Source organism: Pseudorca crassidens, chromosome 20, assembly GCF_039906515.1.
Source record: "Pseudorca crassidens isolate mPseCra1 chromosome 20, mPseCra1.hap1, whole genome shotgun sequence".
Taxonomy (NCBI): domain Eukaryota; kingdom Metazoa; phylum Chordata; class Mammalia; order Artiodactyla; family Delphinidae; genus Pseudorca; species Pseudorca crassidens.
In genome coordinates, this window is record NC_090315.1 from 26,537,777 (window position 1) to 26,560,695 (window position 22,919).

General features: G+C 37.6%; 1 protein-coding gene across 7 annotated transcripts in view; it reads left to right on the top strand.

Moving 5' to 3' along the window:
- Window positions 1–22,919, top strand: part of PHKB (phosphorylase kinase regulatory subunit beta) — a 193,668-nt gene that overhangs the window by 78,512 nt on the left and 92,237 nt on the right. For all 7 annotated transcript variants that reach the window (XM_067718117.1, XM_067718116.1, XM_067718115.1 and 4 more), the window contains 4 exons: window positions 2,593–2,650; window positions 3,188–3,265; window positions 12,282–12,440; window positions 18,684–18,778. In XM_067718117.1, coding sequence (XP_067574218.1) covers window positions 2,593–2,650; window positions 3,188–3,265; window positions 12,282–12,440; window positions 18,684–18,778 — 390 coding nt within the window. The remainder of the gene's footprint in view (window positions 1–2,592; window positions 2,651–3,187; window positions 3,266–12,281; window positions 12,441–18,683; window positions 18,779–22,919) is intronic.

Genomic DNA, 22,919 nt, shown 5'->3' on the forward strand with positions numbered 1-22,919 from the left:
TAGAATGTTCAAAAGTACTGATTCAGGAGGCAGACTTCTTGGGTTTGAATTCTGGCTCTGCCACTTATTAGCTGTGAGACCTTGGGCAAGTTAATTAAGCTCTCTGTGTTTAATATTCTTCATTGATAAAATAATGTTAGTACCTACTATTAGTGAGGTTTTTTTGAGAATTAAATCAGTTAATATATATAAAAGTGCTTAGAACAGTGCTTGGCACATAGTAAGCACTCGGTAAGTGTTAGCTGTTGAGGCCTATTTGCTCACATCGGGCCATGTTGAGTCATTGGGTGAGTAATTTTTCTATTGAACTTTCAGTATTTTGCCTGCCTACTATATACCATTTGTCTAATATAATAGAAAATATCTATTTGTGATTGAATTTTCAATCTTTAAGCAAATGTTCTTTTTTCTGTTTCACTTAGACACTTCCCTCTGAAATATACTCCTCTAAATACTTGGTTTTAAAGATTTTACATTTCAAATATACATACATATCCTATATCTAGGTTTATTCTAGCTGTTTCTAAGCTGCCCAAAAAACTGTAACACCCCCCAAAAAAGTAAGCATCCATCCACATTGCTGAAGACTTTGCTTTAATGGGATAGGTTGAAAATTATCTTTAAAAACCCCCAAACCCCTCCCTATCTGCCTCCCCTTGCCTCTCTCTTTGTTGTCGCACTTCTGAAGAGCATGGTGTGTTCTAGTTGTGCCTCCTTGTTTGCCTCCTACTTACTCCTTTACCTTATAATCTGGCTCCTGTCCCCAACACTTCCCAGTAGCTGTATTGGCTTCAGTCAGTTTATGTCACTGGATCATTGTGGATGCCTTTCTAACTTTATTTCACTGGACCTCTCATTGGCATTTGAGTGTCTTAAGTAAGTCCTCTCTCAGGAGGTTCTCCTCCATTTTCTGTGACTTCAATCTCTTCCTAAGTCTCTGCTTAGTTCTCTCACTATCTTTCTTAGTCTTCTTTGCAGGTTCCTCTTCTTCTGCCTCCCTTTATCCTTTGCTTGTCTCCTGGAATCCATCTTCAGTCCTGTTCTCTTTCATGCTATTCATGCAGTCATAGCTCTAGCAATCACTGTTAATCCCACATCTCTATCCCTAACTCATACTTCCACCCCTGAGTGCCCTACCACGTATCCAGCTGCCTTTTGGACATCCTCACTAGAATGCGCTGCAGTCTGCCTATGATCACCTTCCACCCTTCTGTCCAAGCCCCAAACCTGAGATTCATCCTAGGCTCTTCCCTCTCACTCAGCCTTCTTTGTCACTCACCAAGTCTGGCAAATTTAACTACCTTTAAATCTTAAAAACTGTCCCTTCATCTCTACTAACTTCTTCGTTTAGGCGAGTGATCCACAGCCGGGAATGATTTTGCTCCCCAGGGGACATTTGACAATATTTGAAGAAATTTTTTGTTGTTACACCTTGGTGGGTGCTACTGGCATCTGGAAGGTAGAATCCAGGGATGCTACTAACTGTCCCACAGTGCACAGGACAACCCCCACAACAAAGAACTATTTGGCCCAAAATGTCGATAGTGCTGAAGTTGAGAAACATTGATTTAGGTTAACATCCTTTCTCTTTGGATTGTTCCCAGCAGCCTTCCAGTTGGTCTCCTTATTTCTTATCCTAAAACCCTCTTCAGTACTGCCAGCTGTTCATCTAGCAAGTAAATTTGATCCTCTTCAGTGGTACCCTGTCACTTTCAGATCAAAGTTTTTGTCTCTCAGCCTGACTTCTCAGGCCCTCCCTGATCTGGCTGTCCTGACCCACCTGTTAGACTTCAGCTTTCACTGCTTCTTCCTTGCTTGTTCCAGGAATACTGAATTGCTGTGAGTTTCTTTAACGTACTTTGTTCATTAATGCATTTCTAGTTTGTGCTGTTGTCTTCTCTGTATGGAGTTCCCTTAGCTTATCTCTCCAGAGAAATCCATCAAGCATTAGTTGAAGCATCTCCTTTCCTATAAACCCTTTCCAGACGCCCTGGGCAGGCTCAGATGCTTCATGCCCTTGGTTCTTGATATATATACAACGTATAGACATTTTGTAACATACTGCAATTGTTTATTTACATGCCTGTCTCCCCACTACAGCAGGTTCTCTATCTTTTTGTCTTCATAGCCCTCTGTCTAGCTGATGCCAGGCATTATTAAATACTTAGGAAATATTTATTGAATGAATGACTACTCTGTGATGGATTAAATGAATGAGCTTTTGAATAATAAGAATGATGAGGGCTTCCCTGGTGGCGCAGTGGTTGAGAGTCCGCCTGCCGATGCAGGGGACACGGGTTCATGCCCTGGTCTGGGAGGATCCCACATGCCTCGGAGCGGCTAGGCCCATGAGCCATGGCTGCTGGGCCTGCGTGTCCGGAGCCTGTGCTCCGCAGCGGGAGAGGCCACGACAGTGAGAGGCCCACGTACCGCAAAAAAAAAAAAAAAAAAATCAGTCCACTTTTGTTATTACAATAAATAAATTTTTATGTATGTATATTCTAATGATGTAAGTGTTCTAATTAATATAATTAACATACAGTTCTAAATTATTGTTGATGAACTTTTTATATATTTTATTTTCTGTTTTAGCTATTTGATGGCATTGAATGCGAATTTCCTATATTTTTCCTTTACATGATGATTGATGGTGAGTGAACTTTTCTCCTGAAATTTAAACTGTAGGATATAACTAGTTTAAAGAAGAAAAGAAATAAAATATGACTCCTTTCAGCTAGCAAAATAGACTGCACTAATTGATGTTAACTACTCTGCATTTTTATGTGCTACTTTTCTGCTTTCTGACTTAATGTTACATCATTTAAAGAATTTTAAAAATACTTTGAAGTATTTTTAAAATGATACAAATATATTTTCATATTTACAAAGAAGAATTTTTATGAATACTGTAATTTGTGACATTGTGAATGTCTGTATTATTTATACTTAAGCATAGAGAAATTTCAATTAAAAGTCAGTTTTCAATTCTAATTGCTAACATTTCTCAAATCAATTTCCTGGAAAACTATCATATGCATTTATTTGCATAACCTTTTCCATTTTATGTTTATTATTTACATAGAAAAATACCAGAATAATTACAATTGGGTAAATTTTTTTCTAAGGTAAAATTTCTGTTGTGTTTATTGAGCTCAAATGCTATTGGATTTTATATTTTACATTTTAGGTGTTTTTAGAGGCAATCCCAAGCAAGTAAAAGAATATCAGGATCTTCTGACTCCAGTACTTCATCAGACAACAGAAGGTGTAGTTGGAATGCTTTTCCTTTTTTTTTTTTTTAAATCTTTATTGGAATGTAATTGCTTTACAAAATTGTGTTAGTTTCTGCTATATAAGAAACTGAATCAGCTATACGTATACATATATCCCCATATACCCTCCCTCTTACGTCTCCCTCCCACCCTCACTATCCCACCCCTCTAGGTGGTCACAAAGCACAGAGCTGATCTCCCTGTGCTATGCGGCTGCTTCCCACTAGCTATCTATTTTACATTTGGTAGTGTATATATGTAAATGCAAGTCTCTCACTTCGTCCCATCCTACCCTTCCCCGTCCCCATGTCCTCAAGTCCATTCTCTACATCTGCATCTTTATTCCTGTCCTGCCCTTAGGTTGATAAGAACCTTTTTTTTCTTTTTTACACTCCATATATATGTGTTAGCATACCGTATTTGTTTTTCTTTTTCTCACTTACTTCACTCTGTATGACAGACTCTTGGTCCTTCCACCTCACTACAAATAACTCAATTTCATTTCTTTTTATGGCTGAGTAATAGTCCACTGTACCTATGTGCCACATCTTCTTTATCCATTCACCTGTCGATGGACACTTAGGTTGCTTCCATGTCCTGGCTATTGTAAACAGTGCTTCAGTGAAAACTGTGGTACATGATTCTTTTTGAACTATAGTTTTCTCAGGGTATATGCCAGTAGTGGGATTGCTGGGTCATAGGGTAGTTCTATTTTTAGATTTTTTAAGGAACCTCCATACTGTTTTCCATAGTGGCTGTATCAATTTATATTCCCACCAACAGTGCAAGAAGATTCCCTTTTCTCCACACCCTCTCCAGCATTTATTATTTGTAGATTTTTTGACAATGGCCATTCTCACTGGTGTGAGGTCATAACTCATTGTAGTTTTGATTTGCATTTCTCTAATGACTACTGATGCTGAGCATTCTATCATGTGTTTGTTGGCAATCTGTATATCTTCTTTGGAGAAATGTCTATTTAGGTCTTCTGCCCATTTTTAATTTGGGTTGTTTGTTTTTTGATAGTAAGCTGCATGAGCTGCTTGTATATTTTGGATATTAATCCTTTGTCAGTTTCTTAGTTTGCAAATATTTTCTCCCATTCTGAGGGTTCTCTTTTCGTCTTGTTTATGGTTTCCTTTGCTGTGCCAAAGATTTTAAGTTTCACTAGGTCCCATTTGTTCATTTTTGTTTTTATTTCCATTTTTCTAGGAGGTGGGTTAAAAGGCATCTTGCTGTGATTTATGTCAAAGAGTGTTCTTCCTATGTTTTCCTCTAAGAGTTTTCCTCTAAGTGTCTGCCTTACATTTAGGTCTTTGATCCATTTTGAGCTTATTTTTGTGTATGGTATTAGGGAGTGTTCTAATTTCATTCTTTTACATGTAGCTGTCCAGTTTTCCCAGCACCACTCATTGAAGAGGCTGTCTTTTCTCCATTGTATATTCTTGCCTCCTTTATCAAAGATAAGGTGACCATATGTGCGTGGGTTTATCTCTGGGCTTTCTTTTCTGTTCCATTGATCTATATTTCCGTTTTTGTGCCATTACCATGCTGTCTTGATTACTGTAGCTTTGTAGTAGTCTGAAGTCAGGCAGCCTGATTCCTCCAGCTCTGTTTTTCTTTCTCAAGATTGCTATGGCTATTTGGGGTCTTTTGTGTTTCCATACAAATTGTGAAATTTTATGTTCTAGTTCTGTGAAAAATGCCATTGGTAGTTTGATAGGGATTGCATTGAATCTGTAGATTGCTTTGGGTAGTATAGTCATTTTCACAGTGTTGATTCTTCCAATCCAAGAACATGGTATATCTCTCCATCTATTTGTATCATCTTTAATTTCTTTCATCAGTGTCTTCTAGTTTTCTGCATACAGGTGTTTTGCCTCCTTCAATAAGTTTATACCTAGGTATTTTATTCTTTTAGTTGTGACGGTAAATGGGAATGTTTCCTTACTTTCTCTTTCAGATTTTTCATCACTATTGTATAGGCATGCCAGAGATTTCTGTGCATTAATTTTGTATCCTGCTACTTTACCAAATTCATTGATTAGCTCTAGTAGTTTTCTGGTAGCATCTTTAGATTCTCTATGTATAGTATCATGTCATCTGCAAACAGTGACAGCTTTACTTCTTCTTTTCTGATTTGGATTCCTTTTATTTCTTTTTCTTCTCTGGAAGTTTTGCTGTGGCTAAAACTTTAAAAACTATTTTGAATAATAGTGGTGAGAGTGGGCAACCTTGTCTTGTTCCTGATCTTAGAGGCAATGGTTTCAGTTTTTCACCACTGAGAACGATGCAGGCTGTATGTTTGTCATATATGGCCTTTATTATGTTGAGGTAGGTTCCCTCTGTGCCCACTTTCTGGAGAGTTTTTCTCGTAAATGGGTGTTGAATTTTGTTGAAAGCTGTTTCTGCATCTATTGAGATGATCATATGGTTTTTCTCCTTCAATTTGTTAATATGGTTTATCACATTGATAGATTTGCGTATATTGAAGAATTCTTGCATTCCTGGAATAAACCCCACTTGATCATGGTGTATGATCCTTTTAATGTGCTGTTGGATTCTGTTTGCTAGTATTTTGTTGAGGATTTTTGCATCTATGTTCATCAGTGATATTGGCCTGTAGTTTTCTTTTTTTGTGACAGCTTTGTCTCGCTTTGGTATCAGGGTGATGGTGGCCTTGTAGAATGAATTTCAGAGTACCCTCCCTCTGCTATATTTTGGAAGAGTTTGAGAAGGAAAGGTGTTAGCTCTTTTCTAAATATTTGATAGAATTCGCCTGTGAAGCCATCTGGTCCTGGGCTTTTGTTTGTTGGAATATTTTTAATCACAGTCTCACTTTCAGTGATTGTGATTGGTCTGTTTATATTTTCTATTTCTTCCTGGTTCAGCCTTGGAAGGTTGTGCTTTTCTAAGAGTTTGTCCATTTCTTCCAAGTTGTCCATTTTATTGGCATATAGTTTGTTATAGTTATCTCTCATGATCCTTTGTTATTCTGCAGTGTCTGATGTTACTTCTCCTTTTTCATTTCTAATTCTGTTGATTTGAGTCTTCTCCCTTTTTTCCTTGATGAGTCTAGCTAATGGTTTATCAATTTTGTTTATCGTCTCAAAGAACCAGCTTTTAGTTTTATTGATCTTTGCTATCGTTCCTTCATTTGTTTTGCATTTATTTCTGATCTGATCTTTATGATTTCTTTCTTTCTGCTAACTTTGGGGTTTTTGGTTCTTCTTTCTCTAATTTCTTTGGTGTAAGCTTAGGTTGCTTATTTGAGATGTTTCTTGTTTCTTGAGGTAGGATTGTATTTCTATAAACTTCCCTCTTAGAATTGCTTTTGCTGCTTCCCGTGTGTTTTGGGTCATAGTGTTTTAATTGTCATTTGTTTATAGGTATGTTTTGATTTCCTCTTTGATTTCTTCAGTGATCTCTTGGTTATTTAGTAGTGTATTGTTTAGTCTCCATGTGTTATTTTTTTTTTTACAAATTTTTTCCTTTAATTGATATCTAGTCTCATAATGTTGTGGTCGGAAAAGATTGCTGATATGATTTCAATTTTTTAACATTTACCAAGGCTTGATTTGTGACCCAAGATATGATCTATCCTGGAGAATGTTCCATGAGCAATTGAGAAGAAAGTGTTTTCTGTTGTTTTTGGATGGAATGTCCTATAAATATCAATTAAGTCCATCTTGCTTAATGTATCATTTAAAGCTTGTTTTTCCTTATTTATTTGCATTTTGAATGATCTGTCCATTGGTGAAAGTGGGGTGTTAAAGTCCCCTACAATGATTGTGTTCTTGTCTATTTCCCCTTTTACGGCTGTTAGCATTTGCCTTATGTATTGAGGTGCTCCTGTGTTGGGTGCATAAATATTTACAATTGTTATATCTTCTTGGATTGATCCCTTGATTATTATGTAGTGTCCTTCTTTGTCTCTTGAAACATTCTTTATTTTAAAGTCTATTTTGTCTGATATGAGAATTGCTACTCCAGCTTTCTTTTGGTTTCCATTTGCATGGAATATCTTTTTCCATCCCCTCACTTTCAGTCTGTATGTGTCCCTAGGTCTGAAGTGGGTCTCTTTTAGAAGCATATATACGGGTCTTGTTTTTGTATCCTTTCAGGCAGTCTGTGTCTTTTGGTTGGAGCATTTAATCCATTTACATTTAAGGTAATTATCGATATGTATGTTCCTATTCCCATTTTCTTAATTGTTTGGGGTTTGTTACTGTAGGTATTTTCCTTCTCTTGTGTTTCCTGCCTAGAGAAGTTCCTTTAGCCTTTGTTGTAAAGCTGGTTAGGTGGTGCTGAATTCTCTTAGCTTTTGCTTGTGTGTGAAGGTTTTAATTTCTCCATCGAATCTGAATGACATCCTTGTTGGGTAGAATAATCTTGGTTGTAGGTTTTTCCCTTTCATCACTTTAAATATGTCCTGCCAGTCCCTTCTGGCTTGCAGAGTTTCTGCTGAAAGATCAGCTGTTAACCTTATAGGGAGTCCCTTGTGTGTTATTTGTTGCTTTTCCCTTGCTGCTTTTAATATTTTTTCTTTGTAGTTAATTTTTGATAGTTTGATTAATATGTTTTGGCGTGCTTCTCCTTGGATTTATTCTGTATGGGACTCTCTGTGCTTCCTCTACTTGATTGACTATTTCCTTTCCCGTATCAGGGAAGTTTTCAACTATAATCTCTTCAAATATTTTCTCAGTCCCTTTCTTTTTCTCTTCTTTTTCTGGGACCCTTATAATTTGAATGTTGGTGTATTTAATGTTGTCCCAGAGGTCTCTCAGACTGTCCTCAATTCTTTTCATTGCTTTTTCTTTATTCTGCTCTGCAGTAGTTATTTCCACTGTTTTATCTTCCCAGGTCTCTTATCTGTTCTTCTGCCTCAGTTTTTCTGCTATGGATTCCTTCTAGAGAATTTTTAATTTAATTTATTGTGCTGTTCATCATTGTTTATTTGCTCTTTAGTTCTTGTAGGTCCTTGTTAAATGTTTCTTGTATTTTCTCCATTCTATTTCCAAGATTTTGGATCATCTTTACTATCATTACTCTGAAATCTTTTTCAGGTAGAATGCCTATTTCCTCTTCATTTGTTTGGTCTGGTGTTTTTTTGCCTTGCTCCTTTATCTGCTGCATATTTCTCTGTCTTCTTATTTTGTTTAACTTACTGTGTTTGGGGTCTGCTTTTTGCAGGCTGCCGGTTTTTAGTTCCCTTTGTTTTTGGTGTCTGCCCCCAGTGGGTAAGGTTGGTTCAGGGGCTTGTGTAGGCTTCCTGGTGAAGGGGACTGGTTCTTGTGTTCTGGTGGGTGGGGCTGGATCTTGTGTTTCTGGTGGGCAGGGCCACATTCGGTGGTGTGTTTTGGGGTGTCTGTGAACTTAGTATGGTTTTAGGCAGCCTCTCTGCTAGTGGGTGGTGTTGTGTTCCTGTCTTGCTAGTTTGGCATGGGGTGTCCAGCACTGGAGCTTGCTGGCTGTTAGTTGAGCTGGGTCTTAGCATTTGAGATGGTGATCTCTGGGAGAGCTCTTGCCAATTGATATTACGTGGGGTCAGGCGGTCTCTGGTGGTCCAATGTCCTGAACTCAGTTCTCCCACCTCAGAGGCTCAGGCCTGACACCAGGCCGGAGCACCAAGATCCTGTCAGCCACACGCCTCAGAAGAACACGAGAAAAAGGAAAGAAAATTAAAATAAATAAATAAATAAAATTTTAAAAATATTTTTCAGTAATTAAAAAAAAAAAAAGGAAGAGAGCGACCAAACCAATAAACAAATCCACCCATGATATGAAGCACTAACAACTATACTGAGGTAAACATAAAAATCAGAAACAAGTCAGTTGCAGACAGCAAACCCTAATTGTACAGTTGCTCCCAAAGTGTACCACCTGAATTCGTTGTCTGTTCAGGTATTGCACAGATGCAGGGTTCATCAAGTTGACTGTGGACATTTAATCTGCTGCTCCTGAAGCTGTAGGGAGAAATTTCCCTTTTACTTCTTTGTTCGCACAGCTCCTGGGGTTCAGCTTTGGTTTTGGTCCCACCTCTGCATGTACGTTGCCTGAGGGCATCTTTTCTCCTCCCAGACAGGAGGGGGTTAAAGTAGCAGCTGATTAGGGGGCTCTGGTTCACTTAGGCTGAGGAGAGGGAGGGGTACGGAATGTGGGGTGAGCCTGCGGCGGCAGAGGCCAGCAGGATGTTGCAACAGCCTGGGGTGCGCCATGTGTTCACCCGGGGATGTTGTCCCTGGATCATGGGATCCTGGCAGTGGCAGGCTGCACGGGTTCCCGGTGGGGGGAGGTGTGGATAGTGACCTGCTTGCACACAGGCTTCTTGGTGGCAGCAGTAGCAGTGTTAGCTTTTCATGCCCATCTCTGGTGTCTGCGCTGATAGTCACAGCTTGCACCCGTCTCTGAAGCTTGTTTAGGTGGTGCTCTGAATTCTCTCTCCTCACGCACCCTTAGGCAGTTCCAGACTTTTTCCCATACTCCTTCTCGTCTAGCTGTGATGCACTAGCCCCCTCAGGCTGTGTTCACACAGCCAACCCCAGTCCTTTCTCTGGTATCTGACCTCTGAAGCCAGAGCCTCAGCTCCCAACGCCCACCCTCCCCAGGGGGGTGAGCACACAAGCTTCTCAGGTTGGTTAGTGCTGGTCGGCACCTATCCTCTGTGCGGGAATCTCTCTGCTTTGCCCTCTGCACCCCTGTTGTTGCACTCTTCTCCGTGGCTTCCCACCCCCACCACCTCTGTCTCCACCAGTGAAGGGGCTTCCTAGTGTGTGGAAACTTCCTCCTTCACACCTCCTTCCCTGAGGTGCAGGTTCCATCCCTATTCTTTTGTCTCTGTTTTTGCTTTTTTCTTTTGCCCTACCCAGGTACATGGGGAGTTTCTTGTCTTTGTGGAAGTCTGAGGTCTTCTGCCAGCGTTCAGTAGGTGTTCTGTAGGAGTTGTTCCACATGTAGATGTATTTTTGATGTATTTGTGAGGAGGAAGGTGATCTCCATGTCTTAGTCCTGTGCCATCTTGAAGCACCCCCAGGAATGCTTTTTCAAGAAATTCTTTCTACCAGCATTCCCTTAATGTTCCTTTGAAATGTATAAATACTTCCTTTCTAAACAGAACAATTTATATTGAAATGAAAAAATGAACGGGGCTGCAAACAAATTAGAAAGAATAATCTCTTAATTTGTTATAATAAACTTATTTTTATGAAAGGAGTTCATTAGGCAAGGTGATAGAGAGGGAGATGAATTTTAAGTGTTCATGGCTATAGTTACTACACTGTAGTTTGCCAGGTGGGCAGAGGTTCTTCATCTATTACCTACTGTAATACTCCTTCACTGGATGTAATGTGACAATAATATAAAATGGCTAATTTTTATCCATGTCACCAGAAATGTTTTGTTCAGGTGAGTACTGCCCCCTTCAGAGGGCCACTTAGGGAGGCTCTGCCCTAGCCTAAGGGTACTACCATTGCCAAGAATATTTTGACCTCCTCTTTGGAGATGTTTTCAGGGCTTTTTTCACATTAATTTGAATGTCTGCCATGGTTCTAAAATGTCATCCTTTGAGGATGGGTTTAATATTTTAGAAATGGTCAAAAGGTCCAGACTTATAAATAATATATTGGTTTCAGTTAAACACCAGCAAGGGCCATAAAGGAACATAACTGAGTTTTTTCGTATGACTAGAAAACTAATTCTTGAAAGAATTCCAGAGGAGAAGTTCCAGATATCTTTGGTGTTTGGAAGTATTAGTAAAATAGTAAAATATTCTCATGAGTGAACAGCTTTGACGACCTATTTATCTGAAAGTTAAAAATTATGGTGTGTTAATTAAAAAAAAAAAAAGAGGGTGGTCTTACAGACATGATGCACAAACTGGCAATCACAGCAGTGGGCCCTATTCCTGTCTCACATGAAGTTTATGATATTCTTTAGGGTTTTCCACAGTATCTTAGAGTAAATACTTTATACTGTATGCTCACCCTTTAAAGTCTGTGTAATGTTAAAGTAGCAAAATGTTTATGGATAAACATTGAATTTCAAATAAATGTTAATGTTTAAAACCAGTTTTTTGTCTTTATGCTCCAAATAACCACTTGTCCAATGTTAGAAACAATGTAATGAATGTTGTAATGAATATATTTAAAATCCCTTGAATCAGATCTTTTAGTATTCAGTGATAGATCATTGATGCATTGAGGTGGTAGTCTGTGTATCACACTTTAGGCTTCTTTATGTTGAAAGAGTGATGCTCAGACTATTATCTGTGTATCATAGACCTTTTCACTGGTTTTAGACACAAATATCACTATTTATTGATGCGTGAAGAAAGAAGCAAATTTTAGGGAAATCTGTGTAGTATTATTAGAAAAATTAAGTTCAGTGTGGGATGATATTACAAAAAGTCTTCTGTAGCACTGTATTAGAATGTTGGTTTTTCTCCCTTTACATCATCCACAAAGATTCTAGTCTTAAAATAATTTTTAGTTTCTACCAAGAAATATTTTTAAATGAGTTGGTCACAGGGGGAAGATGGATTTTTTTTTTTTCTCCTCAGTGATGTTGAATAGTAGATAATGGCCTTAATGTTTAAAATGGGGATTTCTTTGCTCTAAGCAATCGCTCAGGGTTATAATTCTTCATTTAAGATTACACAGTATCTCATTTGTAAAGCTTCCACAGACTAATTCTATTAAAAATAGCTTCTTCTATGGCTCTACATATTTGCATACTATATATTTATTGATTCATTTAAAGGTGTTAAATGTTGTTAAAAGAGATTATGTACACATTGTTGGCTAGCATATAACATATCCTGTCAAATTAGTTTTAAAGTAAAGAAGCTTTTCCCACATTTTTCACTGGGAATTTCTGAAAAGAGTCAAATTTTCCTATCCTATTGGACAACTTTCTCTCTTTCTGCTTTGTCATCATTGTAGTTTTTGAAGGGAAAATTTGAGGAGGATACTGATTTGTTATATTTTAAATATTTATTTTTAAACTCCATAGGTTATCCTGTCATACCAAAGTACTACTTTGTGCCAGCTGATTTTGTAGAATATGAAAAAAGAAACCCTGGTAGTCAGAAGCGATTTCCTAGCAACTGTGGCCGTGATGGAAAACTGTTTCTTTGGGGACAAGCACTTTATGTCATTGCAAAACTCCTGGGTAAGTGAAGAAGATCGGGAACAGTTTTTTTTCTTATTATCAAGTCTTTAGAAATAAGTATGTCTTTGTTGACATTGACATTCTTTTTGGATTTGGGTGGTGTTTCATGCTGTTAAGAGGTCTTGGGGGAGTTTCTTAGCATGGAAAAGTACATTAATATGTCTATTGCACTGAATGATGATGGATGGTTCTGGGAAGAAAGTCAAATAGGTGTGGGTACCACTATGATCATTTTGGGCTGCATTCAGCTTAGTAGATAGGGTGCTAGCAGAAGGCTATGGAAACTTTGAGTCTCTTTTATAAATGGAATACAGTTGTGATTTAGTATAACAATCATGCTTGGTCATACCTGTAGTAAACCACTTGCCATAAGGAATCAGGTGTCTCAAAGTTTTCTTCTTTCCAGTAAATACATGTTGGCAGTTTACTCAGTGAGGTGGAGGCATAATGGAGCCACTATTCATAATTCTTTGAAGAATTGTTTTTCAGCTTCTCCTAAAACTTCAGCTGAAGTATCTTTGGATACATTGAAATGAAAGTTAATTTAATGCACACAAAAAAGCATTATGCATCTTGCTATACCATTCCTTGCTAAATTTTTTAATATTATTAGCATTTCTGTCAAAAAGGTTATCATAATAGTCAGAATTCTTTTATGACAAACAGATTATGAAACAAGCTGACTGTAAATACTGTACCTGCACTAAAAGAACTGCTTACTGTGTGAAATACTGTTATTGTCTTTGTTGTTCTTAGTATTACTGCATAAAAGCTAAATTTGTTTGTGCTGTAAGAATAATCATCTTTGGTTCCTTTTTATATTCCATTAGGGAAGAATATTTCAAAGTCCAGATTTCCAATTCAAGCTTTACACAAATGATATATATAAGAGCAGACAGAAGCTATTCAAAGAAGAGAAAATTAAGTTAATGCTGTCTTCAGTTTGCTCATTTCCTGACTATATTTTCTGTGTCTCCATATATACTTAATCCTAATTTAAGAACCTGTAGAAAATTTTTTTCTTTAAAGGGACAGCTCTTTGATAAGGAGTTGATATTATTTATGCAGGTTTTGCTTTAAGATTTTCCAAAAGAAAAAAATAACATACATAAGGTAGTTTTCTTAGAATCAAGCCAAGTTGGTAAGGTTATCTCTGGTTAGAATTTTATTTCCATCTTATTAGCATGAATACAAAGAAGCCTTGTTGATAATCAGCTAAATAAAACATATTTTGGCAGAGGAGTGGTTAACCTATCTAAGGACAAGAATTTTAACATCAGAATCATAAGTTTCTGTATACTACACTTGGAAACAAATGAGCATGATGAAATTTTTCTGTGAGTCTGAGACTGAAAACTGGTACCTGGGATATGGGATTTGAGATCTAAACCTTCTTCATCCTGCTTTTTGCTGTATATACAGCTTGGGGTTGAATGCAGGATTGACCATATTCTATATAAGCAGATTGAGCTTTAAAAAACAAAGATTGAAAACAATATCAGTCAGTAACAAAACATTGGACCTTCCTTACTCCAAAATAAATGTATTGAATGTAGACAAATTTTGAGTGTAGATAGCATTTTCTTATGTTAAGACCAGAGTGAATAGAAATAATCCAGGTCATGCCTTCATCTCTGTTTTATGACCATTTTGAATACGAAAGAGCATTCAAAGAAACAGTTTCTCTTTTGCCTGCTGCACTTCTAAAAAGGCAGTAGAGGACATGAGTAGGTGTATTGCAGACTACGAAACCACATACTTATCTCCTGCTAGAAAAAGAGATACTGCATATTAATTAGCACTCTGACCTAGCTGTGTGTCATCTGGTTAACAACTCACTGGTTAAAATGAATAAGGTCTCAGAAGATTGAATCATTTAGTTGCTCTTGACTATTGTATAACTGTCCCCCCTGCCCCAAGAACCATCAAACTTCTATGGATGTTATTAAGATTCCACACAACACCTTTACTAACAAAGTCTTATTTATTTATTAAAGGAGCCTCAGTAGGATATCTGCTTAACAACATTTTGTGGGCAGTTAATTGGAATTACATGAGCATAATAGAACAGTAAATCTTTAAAAATATTCTGTAATATATGGCTTTCACTAATTCAGTCTAGTTTGTAATTGGTGAAATTTAATATTTTGCTCTATGTATGCCTTAGTTAATAATTATACAACAAAACTATGTGACTTTTATGTTAGAGCAAAAAGACTCAATATGCTGTTTCCTTTCCCAAGGCCTGAACTGCCCATTGTGTTCTTAGAAAATAGTTAATTATTACAGTAATTTTTTTTCTTTAGAAAATTTAGACTTTTAGAAAATCAGTGTTTGCTATAAAATAGGTAAATAAATCATAAACAAGGAACTACCACGTGAAAAGGGCTTCCATGCTTATAGTACAACAGCAGTTGAAGACATTACCCTCATTCTGGTCAGTGCCCCATAAAAAATGCTCCATCTCAGATATCTCTTTCAGAATTTAGTGTTAGGAAACACTGTTTTCCCTCACTGAGCTAGTTTTCTTCCTTGAAACTGCAAATACATTATTTTTATTGTAGAACAACTTTATTGAGGTAAAATTACATACATTTCACCTACTTAAAGTTTACAGTTCAATATTTTTTAGCATATTCACAGAGTTGTGCAACTATAACCACAATCAATTTTAGAATATTGTCATCAATCCCCCCCCCCCAAAAAAAAGCCCTATACTCTTTAGCAGTCACTCCCCATGTACCCCTAATCACTTCATCCTTCCCCTTAGCGCTAGACAATCATTAATCTACTTTCTATTTTATAGATTTACCTATTCTGGACATTTTATATACCTCACATCATATAATGTATGGCCTTTATGACTCACTTAGCCTGTCTTCAAGTTTCACCCATGTATTAGCACTTTGTTCCCTTTTTTTTTTTTTTTTGTCTGCACCGCGCAGCATTCGAAGTCATAGTTCCCCTATCAGGATCGAACCTGTGCCCCCTGCAGTGGAAGCGTGGAGTCCTAACCACTGGGAAGCCGGGGAATTCCTGCACTTCGTTCCTTTTTATGGCAAAATAACGTTCCATTGTATGGTTATACCACTTTTGATTTATCCATTCATCAGGTGATGGACATTTGGGTTGTTTCCACTTTTTGGCTATTATGAATAATGCTGCTCTAAACTTTCATGAACAAGTTATCGTTTGACATATGTTTTCATTTCCCTTGGGTATATACCTAGGGGTAGAATTGCTGAGTCATATGGTAACTCTGTGTTTAACATTTGGAGCGCTTCTAGACTATTTTCCAAAGTAGCTGTGCCATTTTACCTTCCAGCCAGGAGTGTATGAGGGTTCTAATTTCTCTACTTTCTCTCCAACCCTTATTCTTGTCTGTGTTTTGACATTAGCCATCCTAATGGGTATGAGGTGTTATCTCATTGTGGTTTTGATAAGCATTCCCCAAATGACTAATGTTGTTGAGCATCTTTTCATGTGCTTATTGGTATATCTTCTTTGGAGAAATGTCTATTCAGATACTGTGGCCATTTTTTTTTTTTTTTTGTCAGTACGCGGGCCTCTCACTGTTGTGGCCTCTCCCGTTGCAGAGCACAGGCTCCAGACGCGCAGGCTCAGCGTCCATGGCTCACGGGCCTAACTGCTCCGTGGCATGTGGGATCTTCCTGGACCAGGGCACGAACCTGTGTCCCCTGTATCGGCAGGCGAACTCTCAACCACTGCGCCACCAGGGAAGCCCTGTGGCCATTTTTAAATTGGGTTATTTGTCATTTTATTGTTAAGTTGCAAGAGTTCTTTATATATTCAAGATAGAGGTCCCCTACAAGATATGTGATTTGCAAATATTTTTTCCCATTCTGTGGGCTGTCATTTTGCTTTCTTGATGGTGTCCTTTAAGACACAAAATCTTATCGCTTTGGCAAAGTCCAGTTTATCTCATTTTTTCTTTTGTTACTTATGTTTTGATGTAATTTTGTCTAATACGAAGTCACAAAGATTTACTCTTATATTTTCTTCTAACAGTTTTATATTTTTAACTATTACATTTAACTTTTTAAATCTGTTTTGCATTTATTTTTGTAGGTGGTGTGAAGAAGAGGTCCAGCTTCATTCTTTTGCCTTTGTATATTCACTTATCTCAGTATTTTGTGTGGGGGAAAAACTATTCTTTTCCCTGTTGAATTGTTTTGGCACCCTTGTCAAAAATCAGTTGACCATAATGTAACAGTTTATTTCTGCACTGATCAGTGGATCAGTCTGTTCCACTGATCTCTGTCTTTATGCCAGCACCACGTTGTCTTAATTACTGTAGCTTCTTCCTTTCAATCTGGATGCCTTTTATTACTTTTTCTTGCCAAATTTCTCTGACTGGAACCTCCAGTACAATGTTGAATAGAAGTGGCAAGAGTAGACATCATTGTCTTGACTCCTGATCTTTGGAGCATAGCATTCCATCATTGAGTGTGACATTAGCCATGGGTTTTTCATAGATTCCCTTTTTCAGGATGAGGAAGTTCCTGTCTATCCCTAATTTGTTGACTGCCTTTTATCATGAAAGGATGCTGAATTTTGTCAAGTGTTTTCTGTGTCTACTGAGCTGGTCACGTAATTTTTATGTCCTTTGTTCAATTGATATGGTGTATTACAGTAACTGATTTGGGGAGGTTAAGCCATTCTTACATTTGTGGGGTAAGTCCCTTTTGGTCATGGTATGTAATCATTTTTATATGTTACTGGATTTAGTTTGCTAGTATTTTTGTTGAGTAGTTTTGTGTCTATATTCAGAAAAGATTTTGATTTGTGATTTTCTTCCCTTGCGGTGTCTTTGATTTTGGTATTAAGGTAATACTGGCCTGTTAGAATGAGTTGAGAAGTGTCCCTCTATTATTTTTTGGAAAATTTTTGTGAAAGATTGGTTTTAATTCTTCTTTAACTGTTTGGTAGAATTCATCAATGAAGTCCCATGGTCCTGAACATTTTTTGTGTGGAAAGTTTCAGTCACTACTTGTTACACATCTGTTCATATTTTCTGTTCCTCTTTGAGTCAGTTTTGGTAATGTATGTATTTCTAGGAATTTTCCCATATCATCTAGGTTATCTAAATTGTTGGCATACATTTTTTCAGAGTATTCTCTTGTAATCCTTAAGGTTGCTAGTAATGTTCCTAGTTTCATTCCTGATTTAGTAATTTGAGTCTTCTTTCTTTATTTTTTGGTCAGGCTAGCTAAAGGTTTGTCAACTTTTGAGTTTTTCAAGAATCTACTTGGTTTCATTTATATTCTGTATTGTTTTTCTATACTCTATTTCATTAATTTCCACTCTTAATTTCCTTCCTCTTGATTGCTTTTGATTTAGTTAGCTCTTTTTCATCTGCTTTCTTAATGTGGAATATAGATTATAGACTGGAGAATTTTGTTTTATTTTTTAATTAATTAATTCATTTATTTATGGCTTCGTTGGGTCTTCGTTGCAGTGTGTGGGCTTCTCATTGCAGTGGCTTCTCTTGTTGCGGAGTGTGGGCTCTAGGCACGCAGGCTTCAGTAGTTATGGCACGCGGGCTCAGTAGTTGTGGCACATGGGCTTAGTTGCTCAGTGTCATGTAGGATCTTCCCAGACTGGGGATCAAACCCATGTCCCCTGCATTGGCAGGCAGATTCTTAACCACTGCGCCACCAGGGAAGTCCCAAGAATTTTCTGTTTTAATGTAGCAATTACAGTTGTCAATTTCCCTCTGAGCATTGCTTTACCTAAATCCCCTAAGTTTTGGTATGTTGTGTCTTCTTTTTCAATCATCTCATCAGAAAGTAGATTAGAAAGTATTTTCTAATTTCCCTTTTCATTTCTTTTCTGACCCATTGGTTATTTAGGAGTGTGTTGTTTAATTTTATTATGTTTGTGAATTTCTAAAACTTCTTCCTGTTAATTGATTTCTATTGTGGTTGAAATCAATTTCAATTGATTCTATTTGAATAGAATTCTATTTGAATTCTATTTCTAAATTCTGGTATTTCATTCTGTTATGGTTGAAGTATATACTTTGTATGATTTAAATCCTTTTAAATTCACTGATGCTTATTTTATGGCCTAGCATATGAAAGATATTACATGTGCATTGAGAAGGATGTATATTCTGCTCTTGTTGGATGGAGTGTTCTATAAACATCTATTAGGTCCAGTTGGTTTACAGTGTTTTATAGATACATTTTTGATCATGTCATTTCCTTTTTTTTTTTTCAGTTGATGAATTAATTAGTCCTAAAGACATTGATCCTGTTCAGCGTTATGTCCCACTACAGAATCAACGTAATGTGAGCATGAGGTTTTCCAATCAGGTAAAGAGATATATAAAGATATTTTATTTCATAACTTAGACTCATCCAGACATTTAACACTTAATTGAAGAAGAAATTTTATTCTGAATGGGTTTTTATTGTTCCTTCTGAGGGCAAAGCTTTTCTGTCTTCTGGTTAGTTAAGATTTACCTGTGGTAAAGGGCTATTTGTTAATGAGGAAGTATGAGTCAGATGTGTCCCACGAGATGTCTCACAGGTAAACATTTTCACCTTCACAGTGGTTGTGTTTAAGGTGTCAAATGTCTTTGAGAAGATGCAGTATGTATGGGTGGCATGGGGACAGATGAGATGGCTCTGTTACTGAAGGGAGTGGGGGTCCATGAAAGGCCCTTCGCTTGATGTCTATCCAGTGCTGTCTCTGTGACAGGACTGAGTGACAGACAGAGTTGTTCTTAGTACTTGGTAACATGTCAGGTGAATAAATAGTTAAATTTTTTTTTTTTACATTTAGTACCTATGGATTCAGACTGTGTTGTGTCAACAAAATAAGTGTTTGCAGGATCAGCAAGATTGATGTTGACTTGAGCAAACCCTCATGTATTAAATGATACCAGTAATGAGTACTGTTAAAATGAAACTGTAGTGTGGATTGTTGAAATTGCCTGAGGAGACAGGGAATGAACCTGAGTGTGTGCCTGGGATTCCAAGCACACGCTTATTAAATTTATTTAATAAGAATAGCATCAGCACTTACAGAAAATATGCTTACGAAATTGAAATGCTCCTTTTACTTTAAAAATATATGTATAACACATACACACACACACACAAACACACACATAAATGCTTGTTTTAACGAGAGAAAGGGAGAGCCAACCAGCCTCATTAGTATCAATAGGTTCTCTCACACTGTTTCTCTGCTTCTTTTGCTGGTCCTCAAACAAAACATCTAGTTACTCTGAGTGGTTCATAGATGAGAAGCTTTTGGGAGAAAGATGCCTATGTTAATATGTGATAAAAATTTTACGCTGGCCTATTAGTTCCCATATAAGGCAGGGATTTGGCCTTTATCTTTATTTACCACTCATCTCTGGAATATATTTACCAGTCAGTAAAGTGGAATATATTTAACTTCATGTTACCTAGTGCTGTGACTCCGAGCCATTTTAAGACTAGTGTGTATCACTTACATAGCATGTGTGATGCACTTCTAGGGTGATGAAATCTCAAAGCCTTTTCTTAGAATATAAAGTGACCTATTGGTCGCAGGTTTGAGGTGTGGGGGCAGGAACCAGAGAACATCAAAGCACACAGCTAACAAAATCAACCATTTAAACACTTCATGCTTGACCCATATAAGGAGGGCTGTGGGTTATATGTAATTTTTGACATACAATATTCTTGCAACTCTTTCTCTCCCACTCAAGAAGGCAGAGTACAAGTGAGTGAGAGTGAATTTTATAGAGAATTTACTCTAGGTATATTTTTTATATTGAAATCATTTTCTAATGTTGCTACTAAATTATGTGATGTTCCTCCCAGGTAGAGTCATATCCTATCTAAGAGCCTTGCTCTAGGGTCAGGACAGGGGCTTTTCTCCTGCAGCCATGTTGGGATTACATCCATACATTGTATATAGTTTCTGGGAAGGAAATGATAGGAAAGATTGGCAGCAGAAAATTGCCGGGAGGTGTTATCGCCCCACCCTACTGGCAGCTTGGTTGTGGTGGTATATAAAATGGTGAGGTGCCTTTTCCACTTTCTCAACCATTTAAGCAGTAGCCAAGACCTGGCATGCCCGTATCCATTGTTGGGGCTAGATGGCTTGGCTTGGTGAAATACGGAAGTCAGACAGGGCCCTCTGCCTGAAATGCTGGTGGCAGTGCCCTCTCAATCATGATTGACCAGGTCAGATCTTGAAATTAACTGATCTGTGTGGATTGACCCTGTCAAATGTCAGAAAAAGTAAGTAGAATAGTAAAGTTCAGACATTTCCTGGAAACAAGAGAAATCCCTGACTTCGAAGGAAGTTGTATCTGAGGTCCCCAGCACTCACAGGACTCAGAAGCTGTTATACTCAACACTTACAGTTTATTACAAAAAAAGGAGAGAGGATAAAATTAGTGAAGGCACACGGGTCAAGTCCTGAGGAAACCAGGCACAAGCTTCCAAATATTCTCACCCAGTGGAGTCGTGTGAGACACAGTTACCCAGGAATGATGTGTGACTACATATGCAAAGTGCTGCCAGCTAGGGAAGCTTGCTCAGGCTTGAACATCAAGGATTTTTATTGGGGGTCAGTTGTGTAAGCGGGTAGCACCTGCATGATTGACCACAGTTATTGAAGCTCTAACCCCCCCCCCCCCAGAGAAAAAGCAGATGTTCACCATAAATCACATTGTTCGCATAAACCATATAGACAGACCGGAACAGTATGGCCCAGCGCCTCAGGCATGCAAAAACACTCTTATCTGACAGAACATTCCAAGAAGCCAGAAAGCCCATCCTGAAAGCATGCCTTTCTTGGAAATTTTCAAGATTTAAACAACCCAGGCCTGCTGGGCCAGCTTATTCCTTCACAGAAGGGTTATGGCAGAAGGAAGTCTTCCAGAATCCAGAGAGCTGTGAGTGTGCCAGAACTGTAGAGAGGTCCACTCCCTCAAGTGTGCATGGGGCTATTGGCACATTGCAAATGCAAAACACTGAGGACTGAATTGGCAGCTGTTGATTTTCTTAACTTTACCCTTAGCAAATTTATTTTTGGAAAAGGGGTTGTATCCGGGGTTAAGGCTGAGGTTGGAAAAGGGTATCAGCTGGGATGACCCTCCTCACTACTCTCTCACTAGTCAGGAGTTGCTGTTTTCTCTTGATGTTACTTGGAGAATAAAATTCCCTTTTATAAATAAAGTTTAGAGGAGTAGAAAGAAATGCATTGTTAGCAGTAGCAGATATACTTTATAGTATTGTGAGATTTTGACCAAAAGAAAACAAGAAAACTTTTGCAGACCTTAGAATGTATGTTCCTAGAGACCAGATACCATGTTTTATTCACTTTTGTAGCTTCAGTATCTGTCATAGTACTGTAACACCTGTTATATAGGAGGTTCTCAGGGTTTAACTTGAATGTTTGAGTGTGCTTGATGGTATGTGTGGGAAGAAGGTATGTCATGGAAAATCGTGGACTTATGCAAATATCCCTAAATCTATTTCTCTAATTCTGACCTCTTTCCTAATATTTAAACTTGAATTTCCAACTACCTGGTGATCATCTCTCCACAAATCTAGTCTTTAAAACCCAACATTTCTGGATGTATACGTAACTCTGTCTCATTGAGTTGTATACTTTATATATGTACAGCTTTTTATATGTAAATTATATCTCAATAAAGTGGTTTAAAAATTTAAAAAATGAAACCCAACATTTCTAATGCCAAATTTATCTTCTTGCTTCAAAGTAGCTCTTTTCTCCCTAGTCTCTACCTTGGATAAGGACCATCTTCAATACTCTTTTCTCATGCCAGTAGCTCTTACATTCAGCTGGTTATCATATTGGCTCTGCCTTCAAAGTAGCATCTACATTTGTCTCTTCATATTTATCCCCACTGCCATGTACCACTCAGACTTCATTACTACTCAATGGCATGGTTTTAGTAATCTCTCTCTGTCTTCAGTCTCTCCTCCTGTTTATTCTCTGTGCTTGAGAACACACGATCTTATAAAGTATGGATTCATTTATGTTGTTTCCTGAAAACCTTCCATGACACTCTATACTGTCTACAGGGTAGAGTCTAAATTCCATATCCTCATACAGTCACCTCATTTCGTGTTTTTCACTTATATCTTACAATTTCTCCAAATTTCTCCCAACCATCCCTGTACTATGATCTCAGCCAATTTGCTGATCTAATATCACAACTCACCCTCACCCACTCCCAGGCCTCCACTCTTAGTACAACCTTCATCCTGAAACCCTGGCCTCTTTTTCAGACAGGATCCTTTAAAAGCCTATACAGTTCCTCTTCCTTTAACTACATATAAAAGTTACATAGATGCATTTTGTAAAAAGTGAAATAATATAGAGGAGATTACAATGCAATTACATTGTTACATTTGGTACTATTAACTATGTAATTTCCCCATTTCCAGAAAAGCCTTTCTTTTTTTTTTTAAACCAGATCTG